The following is a 27192-nucleotide window of genomic DNA, read 5'->3' on the forward strand; positions in this document are numbered from 1 at the left end:
CGGGTCAGGCCATAACCTGCCACTGCTGTGTTTTTCACAGGAAGGCTGCCTCCCACCTGCACTCGTGCCGCACGCCCACGCAAGAAAGGTCAGAAGTTGAGCAATAATGGCAAAAATTAAGCCTCCAAGGAACAAGGTGAGGGTGGGCGAATATTAGCGCGGATGTGCAGGGGGAGCTGCAACAACACTGGGGCTTAATGGAAAAGGAAATAACTCGGATATGATACAGCCATCCAGAGAATCCATTATAACACACCACCTGATTCAGTGGCGATGGAGCAGGGGAGGAGAAGCCCAAGGCGAAGCCTGGCATTATGTGTGCATAAAACCATCCACCTGCCACACTGTCTGGGCTCCAGCTCACCTTAGCTGCTTTTTAAAAAGACAGTGAAGACGGTGTTGTGGAAAGGTGAGGTGGATCACAAGCACAATATGATCACAAAATGAGAGGATGGACCCTTTTTTTGGTCCCTTATTATGTTTATGTTTAGGGGTGGTTGCCAAGTGGGTCATGCACTTGGTTTCAGTGCGGAAGGTTCCTGGTTCAAATCCCACCCCTGCCACATTTCTCCATGTAATGTGGAGCTGCATCAGGAAGGGCAGCTGGTGTAAAACATGTGCCAATTCAACATGCAAACCCACCTTGGGTTTGCTGTGGCGACCCCGAGTGCAAACAAGGGAGCAGCTGAAGGGACTTACTATTTATGTTTGTAGATTCCTCCTACACCTTCCTCATTACCTGAATCTTCTTTCTCCATCACCACCTCTATTTCTTCCTCCATTATCACCTCCTCCCTCATCCTCACTTGGCGTCAGTGGATAATTTCACACTACCCTCTTATTTACTTCACAAATCACCCCTAATGTGCTGGATCCCGCTGCCCTCGTCTTCTCTTGTGTTGTTGCAAAACCGCAGTTACATCAAAACTTCCAACAGTGAAAATCCGTCCATGTGTGGCTGTGCGTGAGAGAGGCTCGTCTTACGCTCTGCTTTGGGTGGTGTTGAGGACGCACGGGCCCCACGCCCTCCACTGCCAGCTGACATTTGGAGCCGGGAGGCCGTAGGCAGTGCATGTTAGCTTCTGGCTGCTGCCACTGGGGTACGGGCTGGACGGCTCGGCCACCTCTTTCTCATGGATTGTGTGGAGGGACTGAGGAAGAGGAGAGCCAATTAGTCTGGATTCTAACCTCGCACCATGTTTTAGGTGATTGTAAAACAATGAGAACATCTCCCGGTGTTCACTTTCCTTAATGAGTATTCCCCGAATACTTTGCCTCCTCACTGTCTGCCTGGACTATGAAGAATAATGCCTGACCTTTCATTCAGCATAAGAAGTATGATCAACTTCCAATTAAGGCAAGTCTGAGCTAGACAGTCTTAATTGTCCTGAAGGGGCAACTTGGTTTCCAATTTATTACGTCCGAGAAAGGATGTAATAAAATCAGCGGCATTTATTTATTTATTTATTATCAAAACTACTGCACAGATTTTGATGAAAGTTTCAACACAGATACATATAGGCCATGGAAAACACCGTAAAATTTTGGTGGTGATCCGAATCGGGATTATGGATAAAGATTTCTCTTCATTTAAGCTTTGAAGGATTACGTCAAAACTACTTCATGGATTCTCATGCATCCAATGACCACATGAAATAAAACTGTTTTCCTGTTTGAAGTCTTCCGAGAGCACATACCTCAGCCAGGATTTACATACATATATTAACCACAGGTTCTGTAAAGAAAAATTTAAGGGAAAAGAAAACCAAAAAGACAATACATGTACAATATTACATGAACCATTAAGGAATTGCAGCATTTGATGAATGATCAATGCATGTGGATTAGACAATTTGAGCCCATTAATTCTGATGTTTGGGAAAACTCCTGTTTTTGACTGTGGATTTCCTGTGTATGTGGAACATACAAAAACATCCCGAAGTGAATGACATTGGTCCAACAAAAAAGGTGACTCCAGTGTAAACCCCAGCATACTGTCACATTTAGCTGTTATTCTTTATGTTCTGTTTCTCTGCTGTCTGCTGCAGCGCTGCACAGGAACAGACTTCCATTTCCTCAGTTGTTACACAGTTATTGTTCACTCAGCACGTTTTGCTGCTTGGCAAAGACATTCAGGGTTGGGTAGGATTACTTTGAAATGTAATCCAAAAGTAATCAGATTACAAGTAATCCAAATGTATTTACATACATACATGTAATCCACATGTATTCTTTCAAAGTAATCCTACCCAACCTTGAAGACATTTATTCATATTTGTTTGAAATGAGCAAGAGTGCTAATTGAATTTTATCTCTGGAGCCCGAAGAAGTCCAAAGACACAAAGAAAAGCTTAAAGTAGTGACAGCATCATGAGCGCTTGTATAACAAATGCTTTAAGTGTGACTGACTTGGTTTTAAAGACATGCTGAAAATAACTGAGCTCTGGTACAAACCCCCCCCCCCCCCCCCCCCCATTCTCTCTCCATTTAAAACAAAAAAGGCAGTTTAACATTGTGCTTCTTGCATTTCCGCTGTCATGAAAATGTATGGAATCGTGATTTTTTTTTTGGTATATAAGTCGCACAGGACTCTAAAAGCCCCCCTGACACTTGCATGACTTTGATGCATGCATTTGAACACCCTGCTTCGTGCAGGAGAATAAACTCATCTTTAACGGGTGTAGACTGAACGTGAGAGGGGCGCCGTCGCGTGCAATTGCGCAAAGAGAATTTTGAAATGTTCAAAAAAATCTTTCACACATAAATGTCATGCAACATTGCGCAATCTACTCGCCAACACTACGTGCAGCTCATCAAGTCAAGTAAAGAAGTGAACAGAGCGAGTGATTGCGTCAGCGCACCGCATCAGTGTGCAGCTCGTCTGAACTATTATAATGAGATGTTAAATCAATCATAAACATACTTTTACAGCTGCACACAAGAAGCAAAGAACATGCAACTGTTTTACCAAGCCATTACAATTTAAACATGACAAATAATTACCTTTTTAGAGGGTTCCAAATCCTTTCTCCAGCTCGTTCAGGACGAGCGCCCGCGCACTCGAACAGCTGCTGCTGGAGCGCTCCTCTGTGATTCAGGAAGTGATTTAGAGCCTTTTTCAAATGCTAACTCACAGAGAAAATGATTAATCCACCACAAAATAATTCTTTTATATACGCAGCGCACAGCGCGTGGCAGCTGGTGGAACAACGCACGGCGTCCAGCTGGGAACATAGCAGGTAGGACTGTCACGATGATGTGCATGCAAGTGCATGCATCAAAGCTGTGCAAGTGTCAGGTGGCCTTAAGTCGCAGGATCTCACAAACTAGTAAAAAAATAATCAGTACTTATCCTCCAGAAAATACTGTATAAACAGAAATTTAATAGGGGGACAAAGAAGTGGATGAACGTCCTACAACTGTGTTTTGCATAAAAGAAGTTAATGCATTTTACTGTTTGGTATAAGTCCACCATCTGTCTGTGCTTCAAGGGTTGTGTTTCTACTGCACACATCTTCTGCCTCTTTATTAGAAAAGCACTAAAGCTCTCAAGGTTTGCCACTAGAACATTAACTGTTGCACAGCTGTTATTTGCACACAAACATCATCTCATGGGGCTGGTTACCATTGACGACGAGCGTGATATTGAGCCTCTTCTCGAGTGTAGCAGCGCTGTTCTTCAGCACAACCGTGTAGAGCCCTGAATCCTCCTGAGAAACATCCTTAATCTCCAAAGCATGCTTAGGATGCATCCTCATCCTTTTCATCCTAAACTCTGGACGCTGGTTTATCGGCTTGCCGTCTTTGTACCTGCACACACAAAGCACAGCTCTTGGAGTAAAGTGTTCCCTCTGCTCCTAAATCAGATTGTATGTCATTGTAGTAACACTTTATAGGAAAACCATGGAGGATTCACATCTCACCACTGTGTTTCGGGAGTGGGGTAGGCGGAGACGTTCACCTGAAGCCTGAAAGACTTCTGACCAGCCGTTACCTCTTGCACGGGTTCATTCCTGTAGTCAAGTCTGATAAATGGCTTTTCTGGAAAAACAGACGACTTTTTAGATGTGTCCATATTCTACACTTATGGAAGAGAAATGCTGCCTACCGTAAACGGTGACTTTGGTTTGTCTGGTTTGTGTTGTAGCAATGGTGGTGGCGTTACAGCTGTACGGGCCGCTGTCTGTGACCTTGACCGCATGGATGCTCAGGATGCTGACGGCCTCTGTGTTGTGAAGCAGAGCTTGACGCTGCTGTTGAATGCTCACCAAAGTGTCCCTCTGAGGATAAGAGACAGACTGCGCGTGTCATCAAACACCCTTCAGAACTTCAAAAACACAGTTTTTAGCCCTTAGCCAGACTTTGGCTGATGATAATCAATTGGATTTATACATCTCATTAAAAAAAAAAAAAAAAAAAATTCCAGCTATTTCTTTCAAATCGCTCTGGATTGACCAGCACAGGCTTTGCTGCATCATAATGTTTTTGATAAGGATATGTCCATTCAAAGCGCATATTAAACAAATATGGAAGACTGCTATTTTGCATTTACGCAATATCTCTAAAATTAGAAAGGTCTTGTCTCAGAGTGATGCTGAAAAACTAATTCATGCATTTATTTCCTCTAGGTTGGACTATTGTAATTCATTATTATCAGGTTGTCCTAAAAGTTCCCTGAAAAGCTTCAGTTAATTCAAAATGCTGCAGCTAGAGTACTAATGGGGACTAGAAGGAGAGAACATATCTCACCCATATTGGCCTCTCTTCATTGGCTTCCTGTTAATTCTAGAATAGAATTTAAAATTCTTCTTCTTACTTATAAGGTTTTGAATAATCAGGTCCCTTCTTATCTTAGGGACCTCATAGTACCATATCACCCCAATAGAGCGCTTCGCTCTCAGACTGCAGGCTTACTTGTAGTTCCTAGGGTTTGTAAGAGTAGAATGGGAGGCAGAGCCTTCAGCTTTCAGGCTCCTCTCCTGTGGAACCAGCTCCCAATTCGGATCAGGGAGACAGACACCCTCTCTACTTTTAAGATTAGGCTTAAAACTTTCCTTTTTGCTAAAGCTTATAGTTAGGGCTGGATCAGGTGACCCTGAACCATCCCTTAGTTATGCTGCTATAGACGTAGACTGCTGGGGGGTTCCCATAATGCACTGAGTGTTTCTTTCTCTTTTTGCTCTGTATGCACCACTCTGCATTTAATCATTAGTGATCGATCTCTGCTCCCCTCCACAGCATGTCTTTTTCCTGGTTCTCTCTCCCTCAGCCCCAACCAGTCCCAGCAGAAGACTGCCCCTCCCTGAGCCTGGTTCTGCTGGAGGTTTCTTCCTGTTAAAAGGGAGTTTTTCCTTCCCACTGTCGCCAAGGTGCTTGCTCACAGGGGGTCGTTTGACCATTGGGGTTTTTACGTAATTATTGTATGGCCTTGCCTTACAATATAAGGTGCCTTGGGGCAACTGTTTGTTGTGATTTGGCGCTATATAAATAAAATTGATTGATTGATTGATTGATTAATGGTAAAAATCAAATTTTATTTTAAAAGACTTTTAACTTTTGTCTTTTCTTTTCTGTTTTTTTTTTTTTTTAAACTATCATTTAAATTTTCATCACCTTGTCGAAATCTTGTATCATTGTTTGGTTATACAATTTTACAGTTTTGCTTGTTTTGTTGTATATTCTTGTTTTTATGCACTTTATGAATTACACCAGTGGCAGCCGGTCTGCTCTGTGTAAGCCTGATGCCATCAGATCTCAGAAGCTTGGATGGGAGAGCTCTTGGAACACCAGCGGCTGTGTGTTTCTCTGGGCGAAACTGGAGTTGCATCAGGAAGGGCATCCGGCTTAAAACTTGCATTCATGCATTTGCCATTGTGTGTGTGTGTGTGTGAATAAAATATTGAATAATTAAGCAGATACGCATTTTAAACTCAAAGTCATTCTGCCATTTGTGACATTATTTTTTCAGTCAGAGGTTACATTCAGGAACATTAATGATCTATTCTGTCAAAAATGTAGCCGTGTTTCACTCATGTTTAAGCAACTCAGTATAAAGAAGCATATTACTAAATCTCAAGGTCATGCTTTAGTATTTTTAATCTATTTTTGTCAATTATGCTCAGTCATTTTGTATCTGTGTAAACAAAGAAGGTGAAACATCGCCTCATCTTTTATTCAGGCATTATGCATATGTATAAGGCACAAAAAAAGGTAACTAAAATATTTGTTGAATTTTATTTATTTGTTCATTTATTTATTTTCAAAACCCGGGAAGTTTGCATTTTTATTTGTAAAAATTCATTATAGCTGAGAAGACATTTTTTCATTTTAATGTTTTCAGAAAAACATTCCTCCAAGAACACGAGAGTACTGTCAGGAAGCGAATATGAAGTAAAACTTGTGCCATGGGGGGAAATGCAGTAACCTTTGTAAAATCTGGTGAGGACAGTCAGGAAGGTTTCCAGTAAATCCAAATGAGGGAAAGGCTTGGAATAGAATGAATAAATGGAAACCTGTCAGTGTTTCTGAACACACACACACACACAAAACACAAAGTCTATGCTTATATAAATAACCGAATGTCACACTAAAAATACTACAACATGCATAAATGGCCATGCTTATGCATTCTAACACTGAAGAAAGCTTGCAGAGGCCTCATTTTATATGCAAAGTTATAAGATGCATCCACATGATCTTCATGCAGAACTGAAACACGATATAAGGCTGATATTACAAGTATATGTGCTTATTAATAATTCTATTGATGTTAGGGCCCTGTCCACTGTCGTTAGGAGGATTTGCGTATGGATTACGCACAAAATTGCCCATATTCGCCAAACATCTGCAATATCCATGTAATATGTCTGTATGAGTCGGGCGTCATCTGAACACGCCCGTGATCATCCGCAGAGGCACGCACGTGGACAGCCAGGATTTTTGAGCTGTTCAAAAATCTGGATGCGGATAATATCCGCCTTACATACTCCATTATACTCAATTCATACCCAATACATACTCACTCTATGCGCTGTATATCTGCCATTAACCGCTGATAACCGCAACTGACAGGGATTTGCGGCTTGGCAGCGGACTGGGACAGTGTGTAAAACAGATATATATCGTGCCCATCATGTCCACATCACAAACTAAGCAAATGCATACAAATTGGCCACGAATAAAGCATTTTTATTACATCTGCTTTGCAGCTGATTTGCGGACAATCTGTGAATGCATAGCAAACATGTCACATAAACCCAAAGTACTATATGTGGCAGAAAGCGACATACCTAGTCAGTACCGGTCCATCTGTGTAAATCCACAAAGACGTAGCTGCTGCAATCCAGGACTTTTATTTAACACCAACAAAAGGAAGAGTTGCTCTTTAGCCACAACTCACGGTGAAGTCTGTTTCTGTGACACTCTCAAAAAAAAAACAAAAAAACATCTCACACCCCAGCAGCTTTCCCCTCCCGCTCCCCAAACTCATGAACAGTTAACCCTCGCATGAACAACACTCTGTGATCAACTTGTCCAAGTCCAACAAATGCTCCAGAGGCTGTATTGTTGGTGTGAATAGTGATGCCGACGACCCGAGTGCGCTTCTTTTATGACCGCAATGCAGATGCCGTGCACATGCAACACGTGCACAATGCATTCATAATACACCCGGAATAATGCAGTGATAATCTCAATATGTCGGATCAGTTTCCTCACTACATGCGTTATATAACCGTGATTGTTCATCATATATTCGCTATATATTATTAATATATCCGTAATTCATACTGGGATATTTGTCATTTTTGGCCATTTTTGTTGCGGACGACAACGAACGCCCGCAATTTGTGTACTCAATTCATGTGCTATTAATCCTAGGGGCCCTGTCCCACAGGTAGTTTGGTCTATTGTCCATGAGGGGAAATTCTGTTCCACTGTACATTCAACTTTACAAACTAGTAAAGTAACAAAACATCCTATGGTAATCACTGAGCAGTCCAGTAAAACATCCAAAACACCTGCAACATTTCTTAATAAAATAATATGTTTACTTCCTTTCCACCATTATGTGGTTGTTTTCTAAAGCTGTGCTGAGGCTGCAGGTACCAAGCTTTCAGAAACCTGCACCCTGTTGCACCTCAGGATCATGTATCTGAACCCAGAGGGCATAACAGCAAAGCCACAACTGAGTGGATGTGTGATGTCCTCTGCTATTATGTTTGCAAAGTGTGTTGGCTTTATAATTAAACTGTGAGAGACTGGGATTCTGGAGACCTATAATCTGGCAGTTATCTGAGTTATACATGTTAATAGATTTTGACAGAAAGCATCCTGTAGAAACAGATTGAACATTAAAGCAAAACATGTTTGGTTGTTTCTTTTGTATCATTTGAACAACTGAAGATGGGATGTGACAATACAATCCTTTGAGTTTCCAGATGGCTGATAGTCTTTGATGCCACATTTTTGTGTGTCCTTTGTGTGCTGTTCAAAGCATAGTGTGTTATCCAATGAAAGTCCAAAGTATTTGAAGCAGTTGTTTCATTGTTGACCAGGGTGGAGTGCTGAAGAGATGGATCACTATCATTTTTTTAGCTTCAAGATGGAGATAGTTATTTTCATACCCATGAGTAAAGTGAGCAACAGTGTTAGTGGCCAAGTAGTTCCTGCACTTGCAGAAGGCAACAGAAGGCTCCCAGTTCAAGGCCACCCAAGCCCATTTTGCAAGCAATATGGCATTGGGTCAGGAAGAGCATCCAGCATTAAACTGGTGAGGAAATCTACATGCAATCTGCTGTTGTAGCCCCAAGAAAAAGGAGAAGCTTAATGAACTTACTTTTAATGTTGTGATAATATACAACCAAATGATCATCTGTAGGAGAGCCAAAATGGCAGCATTGTCAGAATATTTGAGGTAAATGGCTATGAGTGAACAGCTTATTAGAAGAACTGGGCTTAGCACACAGTCTTGTGTGTGCTCCACTGTTTTGGTGAGTACAAGAGATATTATACTGTCTACCCAGACTGTTTGCCATCTACCACTGAGAAAATTGTGCCAAACATTAATCATCTAGAAAGGGGTAATGAGCTGATGACGTTTCCAGATCAGCATGTGTCTTTGGATGGTATATTACAGGCAAAACTAAAATCCACAAAAAATATCCTAGCAAAGATGTCTGGGGAATCTAGATGCTGAAGGAGGAGACATAGCAGATGAGCCAGTGCATCCTCTGTGCTCCTCTTAGCCTTATAGGCAAATTAGCAAAGATACGAGGTCTGTTAGAAAAGTATCCGACCTTATTACTTTTTTTAAAAACCATATGGATTCGAATCAAGTGTGATTGCGTCAGACAAGCTTGAACACTCGTGCGCATGCGTGAGTTTTTTCATGCTTCGGTTGCTTCATTCGCCTGTGAGCAGGCTTTGAGTGAGGTGTGGTCCACCCCTCTCGTCTATTTTTTATTGCGAATAAATGTCTGAACGATTTGGAGCTTTGCTGCATCAATTTTTTTTCCAGAAACTGTGAGAGACCTCCAGGTGGACACTGTTCGAAAAATTAATATGGCTTTCAGGGACGATTTTATGGGGATTAAACAGATTACGGGGTGTTACTGATGCTTTAAGGACGGCCCACAACTGCTGAGAGCGCGACGCGCTCCCAGCCCCCATCGACAGGCTGACACCCCGCTGGAACAACCAGATCATTTTCAACGTGAAAGCTTTGTTGATCCGGGACCTCGTCTGACTTTCGCAAAAAGGCAGAAGATGTGGACATCAGCACTTTTTCCGGCACATTCCACCATTACAGGAGCTTCTCTTTCCATGACAAAAACTCCTGTAACAGTGAAATGTGCCGTTCATTTTTAAACTGGACGCTGTCTTGATCCGGTATGTCATCTGACTAGCACAGGAATTGTGAAAAGACGTGGACAATTAGTCCGCCTTTTGCATCTGTGCATGTGTCTTTTCGGACCACAGCGGCATGTCTGAGATGGAGTCTCTTCACTCAGAGCAATCAAATGGATTAATGGGATTAATAGCCATCAGATGATAAAGGTAAAACCTCTTAAATCATTCTAAAGTCAATTTTCAGCAGAAACAAGGTCATTTAAGAAGGATACGAGGCAAAATTCCGTGACGCTTTGAAATGTCCGACGCGTAATGAAGGCATCAGCTAGCAGCGTCGTTTAGCAGCGGCGCTCTGATCGCTACTGCGCCTTTTATGATACAATAATGCTGATTTATGTGGAAATGATTGTTGTACAAAAGCTTCACATATAAGTCGCTGAGATAGATGATGACTGGAGTACAGTTTGAAGTAGAAACAAGGTGATAATCTGTGAACCGCGTCATCAGGGGGGTGCGATTTTTAGGGGGACTGTTCAGTCTGCGACACCAGACCCATGCAGATTACAGATTTTGTAGCCATTTTGAAAACCCCATTCAATGTATATTTTACCTCTCATATTTGAAAGTGACGTGCAGACTGGCACTCATTATCGCCAGACAAAGTTTGATCTGGATCTGATCTGGATTATGGATTTTTGTGGACATTGGAATTTAATACTGAAAAGCCCATTTGTGTACATTTCGTGTTATATCTCAATCAAAGTGCCTCAATCACTCTCATTTTTCCGTTATGGATTTACCTACACCAGAGGAGAGACAAAGTCACTGTCAAGTCATTCTCAAGTCATCAATCTGCAAGTCTCAAGTCAGCTTGCAAACAACTGGTGGTCATTATGACTTGAGACTTGCAGAATGATGACCTACACCACCAAAACTGTATGGAGGTTCCAATTTTATGCCTATTTGTCGGTCTTCCAGTTATCAGTCAGAAACCAAGTGCCAAAAAGCAATGAGAAATTGTGCATAGCAGAGATAACCAATGTTCTGTGCAAATTATCTGAAAAAGAATTCAGAAACCAAAACATCTGGAAAAAAACAAAAAACAAAACAAAACCTGACAACACCACAAAAATACTTCGACTCAAGGGCATGAACTAAATACATACTCCTGACATTTGATCACATCTAATTTAGCTTATGAAAAGCCACTTCTAACAGGACTTTGACTTTGATAATACACTCAACAAAAATATAAATGCAACACTTTTGGTTTTGCTCCCATTTTGTATGAGATGAACTCAAAGATCTAAAACTTTTTCCACATACACAATATCACCATTTCCCTCAAATATTGTTCACAAACCAGTATAAATCTGTGATAGTGAGCACTTCTCCTTTGCTGAGATAATCCATCCCACGTCACAGGTGTGCCATACCAAAATGCTGATTAGACACCATGATTAGTGCACAGGTGTGCCTTAGACTGCCCACAATAAAAGGCCACTCTGAAAGGTGCAGTTTTATCACACAGCACAATGCCACAGATGTCGCAAGATTTGAGGGAGCGTGCAATTGGCATGCTGACAGCAGGAATGTCAACCAGAGCTGTTGCTCATGTATTGAATGTTCATTTCTCTACCATAAGCCGTCTCCAAAGGCGTTTCAGAGAATTTGGCAGTACATCCAACCAGCCTCACAACCGCAGACCACGTGTAACCACACCAGCCCAGGACCTCCACATCCAGCATGTTCGCCTCCAAGATCGTCTGAGACCAGCCACTTGGACAGCTGCTGAAACAATCGGTTTGCATAACCAAAGAATTTCTGCACAAACTGTCAGAAACCGTCTCAGGGAAGCTCATCTGCATGCTCGTCGTCCTCATCGGGGTCTCGACCTGACTCCAGTTCGTCGTCGTAACCGACTTGAGTGGGCAAATGCTCACATTCGCTGGCGTTTGGCACGTTGGAGAGGTGTTCTCTTCACTGATGAATCCCGGTTCACACTGTTCAGGGCAGATGGCAGACAGTGTGTGTCTCGTCGTGTGGGTGAGCGGTTTTCTGATTTCAATGTTGTGGATCGAGTGGCCCATGGTGGCGGTGGGGTTATAGTATGGGCAGGCGTCTGTTATGGATGAAGAACACAGGTGCATTTTATTGATGGCATTTTGAATGCACAGAGATACCGTGACGAGATCCTGAGGACCATTGTTGTGCCAACATCCAAGAACATCACCTCATGTTGCAGCAGGATTATGCACAGCCCCATGTTGCAAGGATCTGTACACAATTCTTGGAAGCTGAAAATGTCCCAGTTCTTGCATGGCCGGCATACTCACCGGACATGTCACCCATTGAGCATGTTTGGGATGCTCTGGACCGGCGTATATGACAGCGTGTACCAGTTCCTGCCAATATCCAGCAACTTCGCACAGCCATTGAAGAGGAGTGGACCAACATTCCACAGGCCACAATTGACAACCTGATCAACTCTATGCAAAGGAGAATGGGTTGCACTGCATGAGGCAATTCAATTCAATTCAATTCAATCAATTTTTGTTTTTTTATATAGCGCCAAATCACAACAAACAGTTGCCCAAAGGCGCTTTATATTGTAAGGCAAGGCCATACAATAATTATGTAAAACCCCAATGGTCAAAACGACCCCCTGTGAGCAAGCACTTGGCTACAGTGGGAAGGAAAAACTCCCTTTTACAGGAAGAACCCTCCAGCAGAACCAGGCTCAGGGAGGGGCAGTCTTCTGCTGGTACTGGTTAGGGCTGAGGGAGAGAACCAGGAAAAAGACATGCTGTGGAGGGGAGCTAATTGGTGTGTGTCCTCTGGCTTCATGGATAGATAAAGCTGGGTATCATCTGCGTAACAATGAAAATGTAAGCAATACCGTCTAATAATACTGCCTAAGGGAAGCATGTATAAAGTGAATAAAATTGGTCCTAGCACAGAACCTTGTGGAACTCCATAATTAACTTTAGTCTGTGAAGAAGATTCCCCATTTACATGAACAAATTGTAATCTATTAGACAAATATGATTCAAACCACCGCAGCGCAGTGCCTTTAATACCTATGGCATGCTCTAATCTCTGTAATAAAATTTTATGGTCAACAGTATCAAAAGCAGCACTGAGGTCTAACAGAACAAGCACAGAGATGAGTCCACTGTCCGAGGCCATAAGAAGATCATTTGTAACCATCACTAATGCTGTTTCTGTACTATGATGAATTCTAAACCTGACTGAAACTCTTCAAATAGACCATTCCTCTGCAGATGATCAGTTAGCTGTTTTACAACTACCCTTTCAAGAATTTTTGAGAAAAAAGGAAGGTTGGAGATTGGCCTATAATTAGCTAAGATAGCTGGGTCAAGTGATGGCTTTTTAAGTAATGGTTTAATTACTGCCACCTTAAAAGCCTGTGGTACATAGCCAACTAACAAAGATAGATTGATCATATTTAAGATCGAAGCATTAAATAATGGTAGGGCTTCCTTGAGCAGCCTGGTAGGAATGGGGTCTAATAGACATGTTGATGGTTTGGATGAAGTAACTAATGAAAATAACTCAGACAGAACAATCGGAGAGAAAGAGTCTAACCACATACCGGCATCACTGAAAGCAGCCAAAGATAACGATACGTCTTTGGGATGGTTATGAGTAATTTCTTCTCTAATAGTTAAAATTTTGTTAGCAAAGAAAGTCATGAAGTCATTACTAGTTAAAGTTAATGGAATATTCAGCTCAATAGAGCTCTGACTCTTTGTCAGCCTGGCTACAGTGCTGAAAAGAAACCTGGGGTTGTTCTTATTTTCTTCAATTAGTGATGAGTAGAAAGATGTCCTAGCTTTACGGAGGGCTTTTTATAGAGCAACAGACTCTTTTTCCAGGCTAAGTGAAGATCTTCTAAATTAGTGAGACGCCATTTCCTCTCCAACTTACGGGTTATCTGCTTTAAGCTACGAGTTTGTGAGTTATACCACGGAGTCAGGCACTTCTGATTTAAAGCTCTCTTTTTCAGAGGAGCTACAGCATCCAAAGTTGTCTTCAATGAGGATGTAAAACTATTGACGAGATACTCTATCTCCCTTACAGAGTTTAGGTAGCTACTCTGCACTGTGTTGGTATATGGCATTAGAGAACATAAAGAAGGAATCATATCCTTAAACCTAGTTACAGCGCTTTCTGAAAGACTTCTAGTGTAATGAAACTTATTCCCCACTGCTGGGTAGTCCATCGGAGTAAATGTAAATGTTATTAAGAAATGATCAGACAGAAGGGAGTTTTCAGGGAATACTGTTAAGTCTTCTATTTCCATACCATAAGTCAGAACAAGATCTAAGATATGATTAAAGTGGTGGGTGGACTCATTTACATTTTGAGCAAAGCCAATAGAGTCTAATAATAGATTAAATGCAAATGGTGGTCACACCAGATACTGACTGGTATCCCCCCCCCCCCCCCCCCCCCCAATAAAACAAAACTGCACCTTTCAGAGTGGCCTTTTATTATGGACAGTCTAAGGCACACCTGTGCACTAATCATGGTGTCTAATCAGCATCTTGATATGGCACACCTGTGAGGTGGGATGGATTATCTCAGCAAAGGAGAAGTGCTCACTATCACAGATTTAGACTGGTTTGTGAACAATATTTGAGGGAAATGGTGATATTGTGTATGTGGAAAAAGTTTTAGATCTTTGAGTTCATCTCATACAAAATGGGAGCAAAACCAAAAGTGTTGCGTTTATATTTTTGTTGAGTGTATATAAGACAACCCAAATTAAAGGAGAAATCTTTTAACAACCTGGACCTCATTTCTGGCATAAAATATGGTCATTTACTCAACAATATAACTTTGGTCATTATTAGTCCACAGTTCAAACAACGTGTTCAGTTCAAATCTGAGGCAAACATTTTTTTTCTTTTACTAAGGTGGATTAGAACTTTTTGTAGTACACAGCACCAACTACTGGACAGGCGGAATCTAGCAGTCAGTGTGACTCACTGATTTGAAAATGCAGCTCTTTTCAACCAGACGTGCGGTGCCGAGACATGTCAATCATCTGTGTCCAATCAGATTTCAGGGGAGTCCAATGTAACCCTGGCCTCCACTCTAGCTCCACCCATGCCAGGAAGTGTTCAATATTTGACATTTCCTGTTTCACTGTGGACTCAAATTTTGGCACTCCCTGTTTGTGTAAACTTGCCACTGAGTTCCCGTGAGATTCCATGGGATCTTGTCTGTCATTCCAGGAAGTATTCTGCTACTAACCTATAAAATTATTCAAGGACTGGTACCTCCCTACCTAGCTGACCTAATTAAACCTTACGTACCGGCCTGGGCTTTACGTTCTCAGGGTGCAGGACTACTTTGTGTCCCGAAGGTGAATAAGAAGTCTGTGGGTCACAGAGCTTTCTCTTATCGTGCCCCTGTTCTGTGAAGTGATCTCCCTGCGTCAATAAAACAGTCAGATTCTGTGGAGATTTTCAAGTCCAGACTTAAGACGCACTTATTGTTATGTGTCGACGCGGGTTGAGGAGCGGACCTGCGTCAGACAGAACCCAGCGCTAAAAATAACCAGAAAGCGGTTCCAACAACAGAAACAATTTATTTTTCACCTGTGCATAATAATGTGTACAAAACTGAAACAACATCCTTCTGGTGGAGTGACTGTTGGCACGCTCTTAAGCGCCCAAAAGGATAGAAGCCCGGCGTTCCTGGACCCACTACCATCAGACAAACACCCCCCAGGTGGACACGACAAACTTACTCTCTGTGAAGCAAAGAAGAGGTGAGGTAAGTCAGCAGTTACAATATCTTTCAAAAGACACACGCTATCAGCAACACATTCAGGTCTGTATCTTTTAACTTTATGCAAATGAGCAGCTTCTCACAACAAGTGGAGGATCACTTATCCACACGCCACAGCAGTGAGAAGCAAGTTGCACAATTCTCATCACAATTCCAGTATACTGTGTAACAAAACACCAAGTTACTATCAACAATTAGTCAAACACTTAATCACCTTTGATGTGTGCTGACAGCATGTGTCCTCACCCTTCCCTGCTTCACGGGCTCGATGTGTCAAACCCAGGCGCGGTCCTCAGCGTCTCACAAACGGACATCACAAGGTCGAGTTCCCGGCAGTTCTGCTTAAATCACACATGACTTAAATGCAGAACGCCATCCAATTATCTGCTTCAGCTGAAAGTCTTTAAGGTTGCATGTGAGCACCAGTCACAGGTGCTGCACATGATGTTGATGAGGGTGAGGACTCTTCAGCCAGCACCTTCTCCACAGACAAATCAGTTTCCATGCCACCTGAAGAGCAAAGAAAAGAAAAGAACACCAAAATATCCAGCCACACCCCCCAACACACAACACTTATTTTCCCTTTCATATGGCTAGCATACTGGTACAGTTTTGTTTTACACTTTTTACTCTTTTAATTAATTTATTAGTAATTGGAGCAGGCTGCGGCCTCAACTTTACCTAAATTCTGGGTCTTTTAGTGAAGTTTAGGGCTAGTGGCCAGCGATCTCCTTAGTATTTCTGTGTTTTTCTTGTTGTTTAATGCTGGCAATTTATACAGTATTTTTTGTCTTTCTGATGCCTGATTCTGTTTTTCTCTGTTTAAGGTGCAGCTCCATCCAGAGATGGGAGTTGTATTCGTGTTGGCGATCCTACTGTCCTGTGCGCCAATAGCATTTCTTGTATATTCGTCCGTGAATTGTTCTGTGAATTGTTCTGTAATTTATGTTAGTAGCATGGCCCAAGCAGAGGGTCACCCCTTTGAGTCTGGTCTGCTTGAAGTTTCTTCCTCATAGGGAGTTTTTCCTTACTACTGTTGCTCTGGGGGTTGGTAAGGTTAGACCTTACCTGTGTGAAGCGCTTTGAGGCAACTCTGTTGTGATTTGGCGTTATATAAATGAAAATAAATTGAAAAAAAAAAAGTGTCGATACAGGAAGTGTTTGACATTTGACATTTCCTCATTCACTGTGGGCTCAAAATTTGGTACTTCTTGTTTGGGACTTCCTGTACCATGGAGTGAGCTCGTACTGTTTTCACTGCACTACATTGGAGAGCACATCCTTCACAATCTTCTCCAGTGTTTTCATCATGAGACTGCTAAGTGCTACAGGCCTACAGTCCTTATGTGATGAGGCAGCTTTATTTTTATGCTTGAGTGTAAGGATGTAACTTCTTTTACTCTCCAAAACACCTCAAGAGTTTCAAAATCTCTCCCCTGTCAACATGCAGACTGCTCCATGCAGAACCAACATTTCTATAAAAAGTGGCAGTGATATTTCTGACAGATTTAGAAACTCATGCTTTGCAAATGACACAATCCTGGAAACACCAGATACACTCGACTGACCTGACAGGAACTAAACATCATTCTGGCTTGTTTCTCTTCAAGATTGGAACCAAATACACAGTGCTGTGATCAGACACCTGAGTGTTGTTCCTTAAAAGGATTGGCATCTTAACAGATCCATAACAAGGGTCAGACACCTTGTAAATAATGTTGGGCAAATCACATCCTGGTAAAAGATACCCCAGTTTTGCAGTGATTAAAATCACTCTCTTATATAGTTCAGTACATCAGTTACCATGTTTTTACCACAGTCCGAGTTGTTCTGTCAACTTTAGGGGCCCCTTCACACATAACACGATTGAAGCCAACTGGCACATGAAGGAGGAATTGCATGCCACTTATGAAAAATCGGACCCACCTGAAACGCCTTGCTGCAACCATTTGCGCACACAAGCGGCTGAAACACCGGTAATGCCCTGTGAGTGCCCATTCGACCCTTCTCTCAGAACGTGCCCGCCAGATTCCAGGTGCCACACATGAACATCTAACATATGTTGCTGGGTACTTAGAAAGGGGTGGCTATTCACGCTCCTGGCATGATAGGAGACAGCAGGTGAGCTGTCTGTGAACAGTGTCTAAGTGCTATACGAGTGTGGCGTAACCTAGCAACACACATGTGGCGTGCCAGAGTGCTGGCTCCCCCCCCCAACACATGTGCGGGGTGGGGGAGCACACTTGCATGAAATGCTAATATGTATGTACAAACATGATCACATGGTGACCGGCCAGCCACGTCTGAGTGCACACAGCACAGCAAGGCGCCTCTCAGCTGATTACTGCCCAGCCACACACCGACAGCTGGAAATGATGACTCATTGCACACGACGTGTTACATTAAAAACACAGAGACCACAGCCAGGACAGGTATATGTGTGACTTGTGTGTTGGTTTTTACGAATACATAAACCAACAACCAGTGATGAGCGGAGGCTCATTTTCCCATAATGCCTTTTAACATCTGCGTTTGTTAACACTCAAACCTTTAGAATTCACACATTACTTTAAAACTAAAAGATATGTGTTATATTTTCACTTTGTAAAAATGACAGAGTGGACATTAATGTTAATAAATTATCCACACTAATTTGGTTTATAAATAAAACCATAAGTCAAACCTGCTTTGCTTTTCATGTTGACTGCCACCCGTCTGGGGTACTGTATGTTGAATGTAAATGGGTTTTTTGTAGCAGCTTGGCAGCTAGGCCCCTTCTGCTGGGGGTAGGGCTGAGCTCAACCTCTTACAGCTGTTTGACTGCTACAAAACATGTAGCAGACAGGAACCAGCATGTATGATTTTAGGGTTTACCAATGTTTTTTGACCGTTTGGCTTTATTAACTATGCCAGCAAAAAAAAAAAAACGTCAGCGGACAAAAAGTTAGCAGAACTAAATTTAAGCTATTGGCCCACTAATGGTTTTTGAAGCTATCTGAAAAGTTAATCTACTAACAAAAATGTTAGCTTCACCAATTAGCAGTTAGCGGAACTGTGCCCACCACTGCTTTTCACGTGCTCGCACTGTGTTCATGCGCACGAACACAAGTGTGCATGAAACCATTGCTGCGGTATCGTGCACGCCTGTCCGACCGTGAATCCCTCCCGACAGCAGGTGGAATGTTTCGCGGTTCCTCATTTTATTTTTGGTTCGTGGATTTTGTCTGGTTTCTGCATCTTTCATGTTGTGTATATTCACCCAAAGTCTAGAGCCCCTTCACACATAAGTGAAACAAGTAACTGGAAATTGTCAGTAAATAAAAGGACTGTAGAGATACAGACAAAAGTTCAACAACGTTTCTCCCTAACAACCATCATATTGTACCAGGTTTTTCTCGACAAAAACCTCCACAAAGTGTTTTAACTGTCATTGCAGATACTCTGTCAATCCAAAAGGGGACTCCAAAACATTCTATTTCATTTCATATTCGTATATGAGTGTTATTCTTTAAGCCATTTTTTTCAAAGACAAGCATTATTATACTGAATTAGGAACTTAATATTAACCCGAAGCGCATCAGTTTTGTTGTAAAGTAATAGAATGCTACTTGGCACATTATCATGTTACAGTCCAGTGGCCTGGATCTGGTCTAATTGTTTCTATCCAAGTGCTGTGAGGAGAATACTATTTACATTTGAAGACATAACAAATGAGCCTGGGAAACAACTGCAGGATGAAGCCATTCAAAACATTTATTTGAGTAAAATATAAAATAAAGCAAATAGTGAACAGCCTCATCTTAAATGATGCACAGCTGATCCCCTTCTGCTGAAGCAGACGCAAAGGTGCCTCCTCCAAAACCTGGACATAAAAAAGTATAACAGATACAGGCCACAGGGCTGTAACAGTCAGAATTCTGTATCTGCACATTGGTCCCCTCCAAGCATTCACACATCCCCTTTTCTAATAAAAGCCTCTTAAACACCCACAGTAAATTACATTTTTTTTATTAAAGTTGCTTAACTGCCTGACCTAAATTATATTAACTTTTTATTAAAGTTGCTTAAATGCCTAACTTAAATTAGATAACTCTTTAAAATAAAGCGCCTTGGGGCAATTGTTTGTTGTGATTTGGCACTATATAAATAAAATTGATGAATTGATGATGATGAAAATTAAAGTTGATTAAACGCCCACCCTAAATTTAATTAATTTCATGATTAAATCCAGTAATATTCCTCATCTGAGTCTCCCTAAGTAGCTGCTTTCTCGACAAATTAATTCCAGCAGCACCGGTGTATTCTCCAAAGTGGCCTCGTACCAAAGACATTCAGTCTTAGGTCACTGGTCAGCATCCAAGTCCCAGAACTACCACACAGCCAGACAGGAAGCACCAGCATACTAAAGAACTGGACCTTCGTTCTCATGCAGAGGGATCAGCATCACCAGACACCTCTGTTCAGGTACTTCATGGCACAAGAATTCAAGCACTTCCCAGGCATCTCTGGACTTCAAAATCTGTGGACCCTGAGAATCTCGGAACACCTTTGTCATTTTCACCACACACAGAAACACTTCTTATGGCTGAATCTAGGAAGTCACTGAAAGCCTGGGTCTTAGTCTTGATCCAGAACAATGCAAACCCAGTTACTCGAAAATGCTTCTCAGGTGCTTTAACCAGCGAGTCCATTGATTCAGCAAAGATCCCATCATCATGTAATCAATCACATAATCACTTTTAAAACATCTGGGTGGCAGTGCATCAAAATCACTGTTGTCCAGCTATGATGTCCGGCAACTTGTTTGGGTTCCTGCAAATTTTCAGGATGCCCCAAAGAGCAACTGAGTCCAACACTTTGCAAAAAAAAAAAAAAAAAAAAAAAATCAACATATGCTGCAAATAAATCATGCAAATATTCATATTTGAATTCAACAAGCATGTGCAAAGCTAAATTGTGGTCAATGTTTTGACCTCCATTCTGCACAGTACACCATTGCTTTATATAGACTGCGCATGATGTCCAGCATCTTATTGTGGGTCCTGAAAAGTCTTAGAAGTCAAATCAACAATTCAAATGCTTTACAAAAAAAAAAAAACAACAAAAAAAAAAACATTGGCTACTGAGCCAGTGGTTGATATCATGTTTGCATTCAGTGACTACTTGCAAAGCCAGGATGTTGTTGGTGGTTGAGTTCTTGGGGGTGAAACTAGACTGTTCTGGTTTCATAGCAACAAAGAGCTGGCAGTGAGTTCTGCTCAGAATAACTGTTGTAAATAGGTAGTTGTTGTAATCCAAGAGTCCTTTCCTTTCCAGAGCCAGCATACATTATATACCTCTTGAATTCACAAAGTGCATAAATCACTAAACTGTATTTGGTTTGTTATGTACTGTTAATGTGCAACAAGTGAACCAAAGCTGCTTCATACCTGTTTACCAGGGTAAGACCATGTTATGTCCACGCCTGCATTGAACTCCACCAGCGTGGTGCAGTTGAGGGTGAGGGTCTCCCCCACGATCAGCTCCACTGGCTCCTCAGGAAACAGCTTGACGTTGTAAACCTGACTTCCTGTTCAGGAAAAGAAAAGTTACAGGGACAAAAACAGAGAGGTCACAGTGACATTGACAGTTTTTCCTTCCTCATTGGACCAGAGGAAATTAATGACATTTTGGACCAGAAGGGTCACTGTACTTTGAAAGAGGCACATGATCACATTACTTCCATTTTTTCATCAAGCTGCATGTTATTAGTGGAAATTAAAAAGCCTAACAAGAAGCGGCGGAGACAAGTTATGTGAATCACTCGGACAGTTACTGTATTGAAGCCACCTCTTATTGCAGTCAGTACAAACATCCAGAAGCATGAACGTCAGGTGTCTGTCAAGGGTGCAGGACGCAGTGATGGCTTGATTTTTTTCACGCTCCATTTGCCTTGGGAGTGAAGACTCACCCTTGGTTTCTCCTCTGAGTGTTGTGTCTGTTATACTTGACTGGCAGTGGTGGGTATGAATTTCCTTTCACCTCTTAAGTGAGAAGTAAATGACCTGACACAACGCAGTAAAAGGCCCTTAGGTGCCTTCAAATGTGCTCCTGAAAAAATGAGACAGGGCATCGACACCAAATCATTTCCATTTGTCTTAGTTTCCTGCAAAATTTCAACACCTTTGCTTTCCTGTTCTTTTAATTCTGCTTAATAATAATAATGTCCCCAGAAAAAAAAGACAGTTGGTTTAGAGAAGCGTCTAATGAAATAATATCCTTCAAATTGTCAGCTTTAATTGGCTCACTGGATGCCATGCAGAATTATGATGATAGTGTAGTTAACAATCCTAAATAGAGCCTCAAATTTAATTTCAATATCTCTCTGAGATAAACTGTGTTTTTGTAGCTGCAGAAAGTTCAAATATGTTGTGACTGATTCTAATTTCATGCTAAAATGCCAGAGGGGATTGCAGTATTACAGATGAGGCCATAGGTTTACATAAACCTGGGATTAAAAACTGTCAAACACAATTTTCCAAACATGTCATGTAACCAAACAATATACGAGTTACATCAGGTAGAATGTCTGCTTTACTTCCATATAAAGTTATTTCATTTTTAGTTAGATACATATGTCTAGTTTTGTTCATTCTGTTCAATTTTCAGGAAGTTAAAGTTTTACATACACTGTATCATTTAACAATATGGAATATTCCAAAAGAGTCCATGAATTGAAGAAATGTCTCTGAATGGCTAATTGTCATAACTGGGGTTAAGTGGGGTACATGTGGCCATGATAAAAAGCCTACCTGCAGAACGAGTGCCTTCTTATCTTCAAAGCACCACAGTCAAATGTACAATCTATTGTACGAAAGTATAGAAATAATGGGACCATACAGACTATATAACTCAGGAATGAGGCCCAAATCAACACCCAAAATGAATGAACTGTGGCCCAAAAGGATGGAAGGATGGAACTGATAAAGAAGTTGGAGGGATCTGGTAGGAATGTGTCAGCATCCAGCACTAAGAGAGCGCTCTGTCACTAAGGCCTGACAGGCTGCTGACTGAGCAGGAACCCATTACTCCCAAACTGACATAAAAAAAATGCGAGACAAAAGCAGTGGTGCGTATGAATTTGATGTTGGATGAGTGACTGATTCACTCCATAAAATAATTAGAATCATGAAGAAGGAGCATCATCTGGAAATTGTCAGCAGCATCTCAAGGGAAAGCTAAAGCCGGGTCGTAGCTGGTCTTCAAACAGGACGACCTCAAACATACAGTACCTCCAACACTGTGACACAATAGCTTACAAACAACAAAGTTAAAATGTTGGTGGGGTCACCCCAAGGCCTAATCTGAATCCCAAAGAAAATCTGTAGACTGAAGTAAAAATAGATAAACAAAGTAAGTCTCGGCACAGTAAAGTCCCTACATCTGACTGATATGCTACCCCAAATCAGAAAAGGTTGGGATGATATGGGGGTTTAATCAGAATCAGAATCAGAATCGAAGAATTCGATCCTACAGTGGGATAAAGAACCCACAGTGATTTTTTTCATATCTGCTTTGACTTCTATGTCACTGCAGAGAGTATGAACCCAAGATATTTCATGTTTTGTATAGATAATTTCATTTCATATGTAATCCACACCTTTGTTACCAGTCGGCTGGATTACCGTAATGCACTTTATATGGGGCTTAGTGAGTCCTCTATTGCTCGCCTTCAACTGGTGTAGAATGCTGCTGGGTGGCTTTAACTGGTGCCTGTAAATATGAGCACATTTCACCTGTCTTAGCCTCACTTCATTGGCTAAGACAGGTGAAAATTTAAATTTAAAATGGATTCGTTTTAAAATCCATTTTAAAATTCTTTTATTTGCTTTTAAATCTCTAAATGGACTTGCCCCGTCTTATCTCTCTGAGTTGTTACACTTCTTTACTCCCATCCGGTCACTCAGGTCGGCAGACCAGCTGTGTCTGACGGTGCCTAAAACTAGGTGTAAGCTCAGAGAGGACCGGGCTTTTGCCATGGCAGCACCAAATCTTTCGAATGATCTGCCACTGCATATTTGACAGGCTTCATCACTTGTGCATTTTAAATTACTTTTAAAAACCCATCTCTTTTCATTGGCTTTTAACACTAAATGAAATGCTGTGCCTGTGAGCCGTTTGCATTTTAAATGCATTTTGTATTTAATGTATTTATTGAGTTATTTTTTAATGTATTTTATTGTCTTATTGTACAGCACTTTGGACCCTGTGGGTGATTTTAAAGCGTTTTATAAATAAAGCTGAATTGGACTGGATTGGAATATACATATATTCCTGCATTTTAGGCCTGCAGCACATTCCAAAAAACTTGAGACAGGGTAAATTTAGGGCTAGTAATGGGGCACTAAAATTCAACAGGTGATGTCAACAGGTAACTGTAATCATGATTTGGCACAAAAGCAGTATCCACAAAAGTGTGAACCTTTTGAGGAGCAAAGACGGGCAAAGGGCCTCTAGTTTAACAAATGCTGAAGAAAATTATTAAAATGTTTAAAAGCAATGTGTCTCAAAGAAAGATTTGAAGGGCTATTTCTCTCTACAGTACTTAATGTCATTAAACAAATTAAGGAATCTGGAGGTATGTCAGTGTGTAAAGGGCAAAGGCGCAAGCCCAGGCTGAACACCAGTGATCTCCAATCCTGCACACAGCACTGCATCAAGACCTGTCATTCATCAATAGCTGACATAACCATACGGGCAATGGATTACTTTGGGAAACTTTGACAAGCACTACAATAGGGAATTGCATTCAACAATGCCACTGAAGGCTTTACAGCATCTTGTCCAGAAGCAGTATCAACTTTTCTGGATCACACAGTGGAAATGTGTATTGTGGCCAGATGAATTACTATTCTTTTTTGGAAGAAATGAACACAGTGTGCTCCAGGCAAGACAAAGAAGACCATCCAAACTGTTATCAGCAACAAGTCCAAAAGCCAATGTCTGTGGTGGTATGGGGTTGTACTGGTGTCCTTGGCAAATTTTATGTCTGTGATGGCAGCATTGATGCAGAAATGTACACTGAGATTTTAGAGAAACATGCCTTCAAGAAAGATCTCTTCCAAGGCTGTCCATGCATTTTTCAACAAGAAAATGCAAACACACATAACAAAGGCATTGATGTGAAAGATGAAGGTACTGCTACTGGACTGACCTGTCTCGCAGTCCTGACCTGTTCCTACAACCCGTGGCAAAAATTATGGAATCACCGGCCTCTGAGGATGTTCATTCAGTTGTTTAATTTTGTAGAAAAAAGCAGATCACAGACATGACACAAAACTAAAGTCATTTCAGATGGCAACTTTCTGGCTTTAAGAAACACTTTAAGAAATCAGGGAAAAAAAATTGTGGCAGTCAGTAACGGTTACTTTTTTAGACCAATCAGAGGGAAAAAAATATGGAATCACTCAATTCTGAGGAATAAATTATGGAATCACCCTGTAAATTTTCATCCCCAAAACTAACACCTGCATCAAATCAGATCTGCTCGTTAGTCTGCATCTAAAAAGGAGTGAACACACCTTGGAGAGCTGTTGCACTAAGTGGACTGACATGAATCATGGCTCTAACACGAGAGATGTCAATTGAAACAAAGGAGAGGATTATCAAACTCTTAAAAGAGGGTAAATCATCACACAATGTTGCAAAAGATGTTGGTTGTTCACAGTCAGCTGTGTCTAAACTCTGGACCATCAATCCCACCTATCCCATCAATTGAAAGGATGTTTGGGGATGATGAAATCATTTTTCAAGATGATAATGCATCTTGCCATAGAACAAAAACTGTGAAAACATTCCTTGCAAAAAGACACATAGGGTCAATGTCATGGCCTGCAAATAGTCCGGATCTTAATCCAATTGAAAATCTTTGGTGGAAGTTGAAGAAAATGGTCCATGACAAGGCTCCAACCTGCAAAGCTGATCTGGCAACAGCAATCAGAGAAAGTTGGAGCCAGATTGATGAAGAGTACTGTTTGTCACTCATTAAGTCCATGCCTCAGAGACTGCAAGCTGTTATAAAAGCCAGAGGTGGTGCAACAAAATACTAGTGATGTGTTGGAGCGTTCTTTTGTTTTTCATGATTACATAATTTTTCCTCAGAATTGAGTGATTCCATATTTTTTTCCCTCTGCTTGGTCTAAAAAAGTAACCGTTACAGACTGCCACAATCTTTTTTCCTGATTTCTTATAGTGTTTCTTAAAGCCAGAAAGTTGCCATTTGAAATGACTTTAGTTTTGTGTCATGTCTGTGATCTGCTTTTTTTCTACAAATTAAACAACTGAATGAACATCCTCCGAGGCCGATGATTCCATCATTTTTGCCAGGGGTTGTAATAGAAAATGTGTGACAAATTTTTAAAAATGCAACAATGACGACTCTGTACTGTTCCACATCTTAAGACATGCTTGCTGGAAGAATGCGACAAAACAGTACTTGCTTGGTGTCCTCAATGCCAAAAAGTCTTTTAAGTGTTGTGAGAAGGAAGGCATCATTACGGTGTGGTAAATCCTTTCACATCCAAACTTTTTTGAATATGTTGCAGGCCTAAATGCAGGAAAGGATGTATATTAACAAATGAAATGAAGCTTACCACAATTACTCCAGGTGTTTTTTTTATATATATATTTGCATTTTCCATAATGTCCTTTTCCTTGACCATCCTTTTTTAATTTAGGATTGTAAACACCTTTATGAACCCTCATCTGACTCATCTCTGATGGGGGCAACTTTGCCTACAGATGGGAGATCAATTACCTGGTGTCCCGGTGCAAAGAAAAACAATGTGGTGCTCAGCGCCCTCAAGACAGTGGAGATGGTTGTTGACTTCAGAAAGAACCCAGTCCTGGTCAACCCCATCACCCTGTGTGACTCCCCAGTCACCATTGTGGAGTCCTTCCATTACCTGGGGATCACCATCAGCCTTGACTGTGGAATTAACCTGTGAAGGAGTAGGGCCCCTTCCCAGAGGAGCTACGGACTCCCATCCACTTCACACTATGGTGTACGAGTATAAGCACTGGCCTGACAAGCTTCAGGGCCTGCATAGGACTTATATATTAGGAGGACTGGGCCAAACGTCCAGCAAAATATTGTGAAAAGCTTGTTGAAGGGCAACCTAATAATTTCATTCAAGTTAAGGAAATAAAAAGCAATACCAACTAGAAGCACTCAGAGAGTGCAAACCTCCGCCAAGGCCATGGGGTCACTGACGCCATAACATCTACACGCCGTGGAATCATTGAACCTAAAAAAGTCTAACAATGATGTTTGCTCAGTAGTAATAAAAGTTTCATCTGCTGTGACTGGACAGCATGTACCCTTAGCGCTTGGCATCACAGTTTATTGCAACTTACACCTTTTCCAGAAGCTACTGTCATCTGAGCACTGATATTGATATTGCATGTGCTTATAGACAAAAACAAATAAGAGACAAAAATCAATTTATTATTCGACTAAACTGCAAATATATGAATTTTTTT

At 41.4% G+C, this 27192-nt stretch overlaps 1 protein-coding gene across 1 annotated transcript in view; it reads right to left on the reverse strand.

Moving 5' to 3' along the window:
• The window catches only part of flt4 (fms related receptor tyrosine kinase 4), a 332301-nt gene that overhangs the window by 161921 nt on the left and 143188 nt on the right, over positions 1-27192 (reverse strand). Inside the window, 4 exon segments of the mRNA XM_034181393.1 lie at positions 3626-3810; positions 3924-4041; positions 4109-4280; positions 21102-21241. Of these exon segments, the coding sequence (XP_034037284.1) occupies positions 3626-3810; positions 3924-4041; positions 4109-4280; positions 21102-21241 (615 nt within the window).

Source organism: Thalassophryne amazonica, chromosome 11 (genome assembly GCF_902500255.1).
Source record: "Thalassophryne amazonica chromosome 11, fThaAma1.1, whole genome shotgun sequence".
NCBI classification, from domain to species: domain Eukaryota; kingdom Metazoa; phylum Chordata; class Actinopteri; order Batrachoidiformes; family Batrachoididae; genus Thalassophryne; species Thalassophryne amazonica.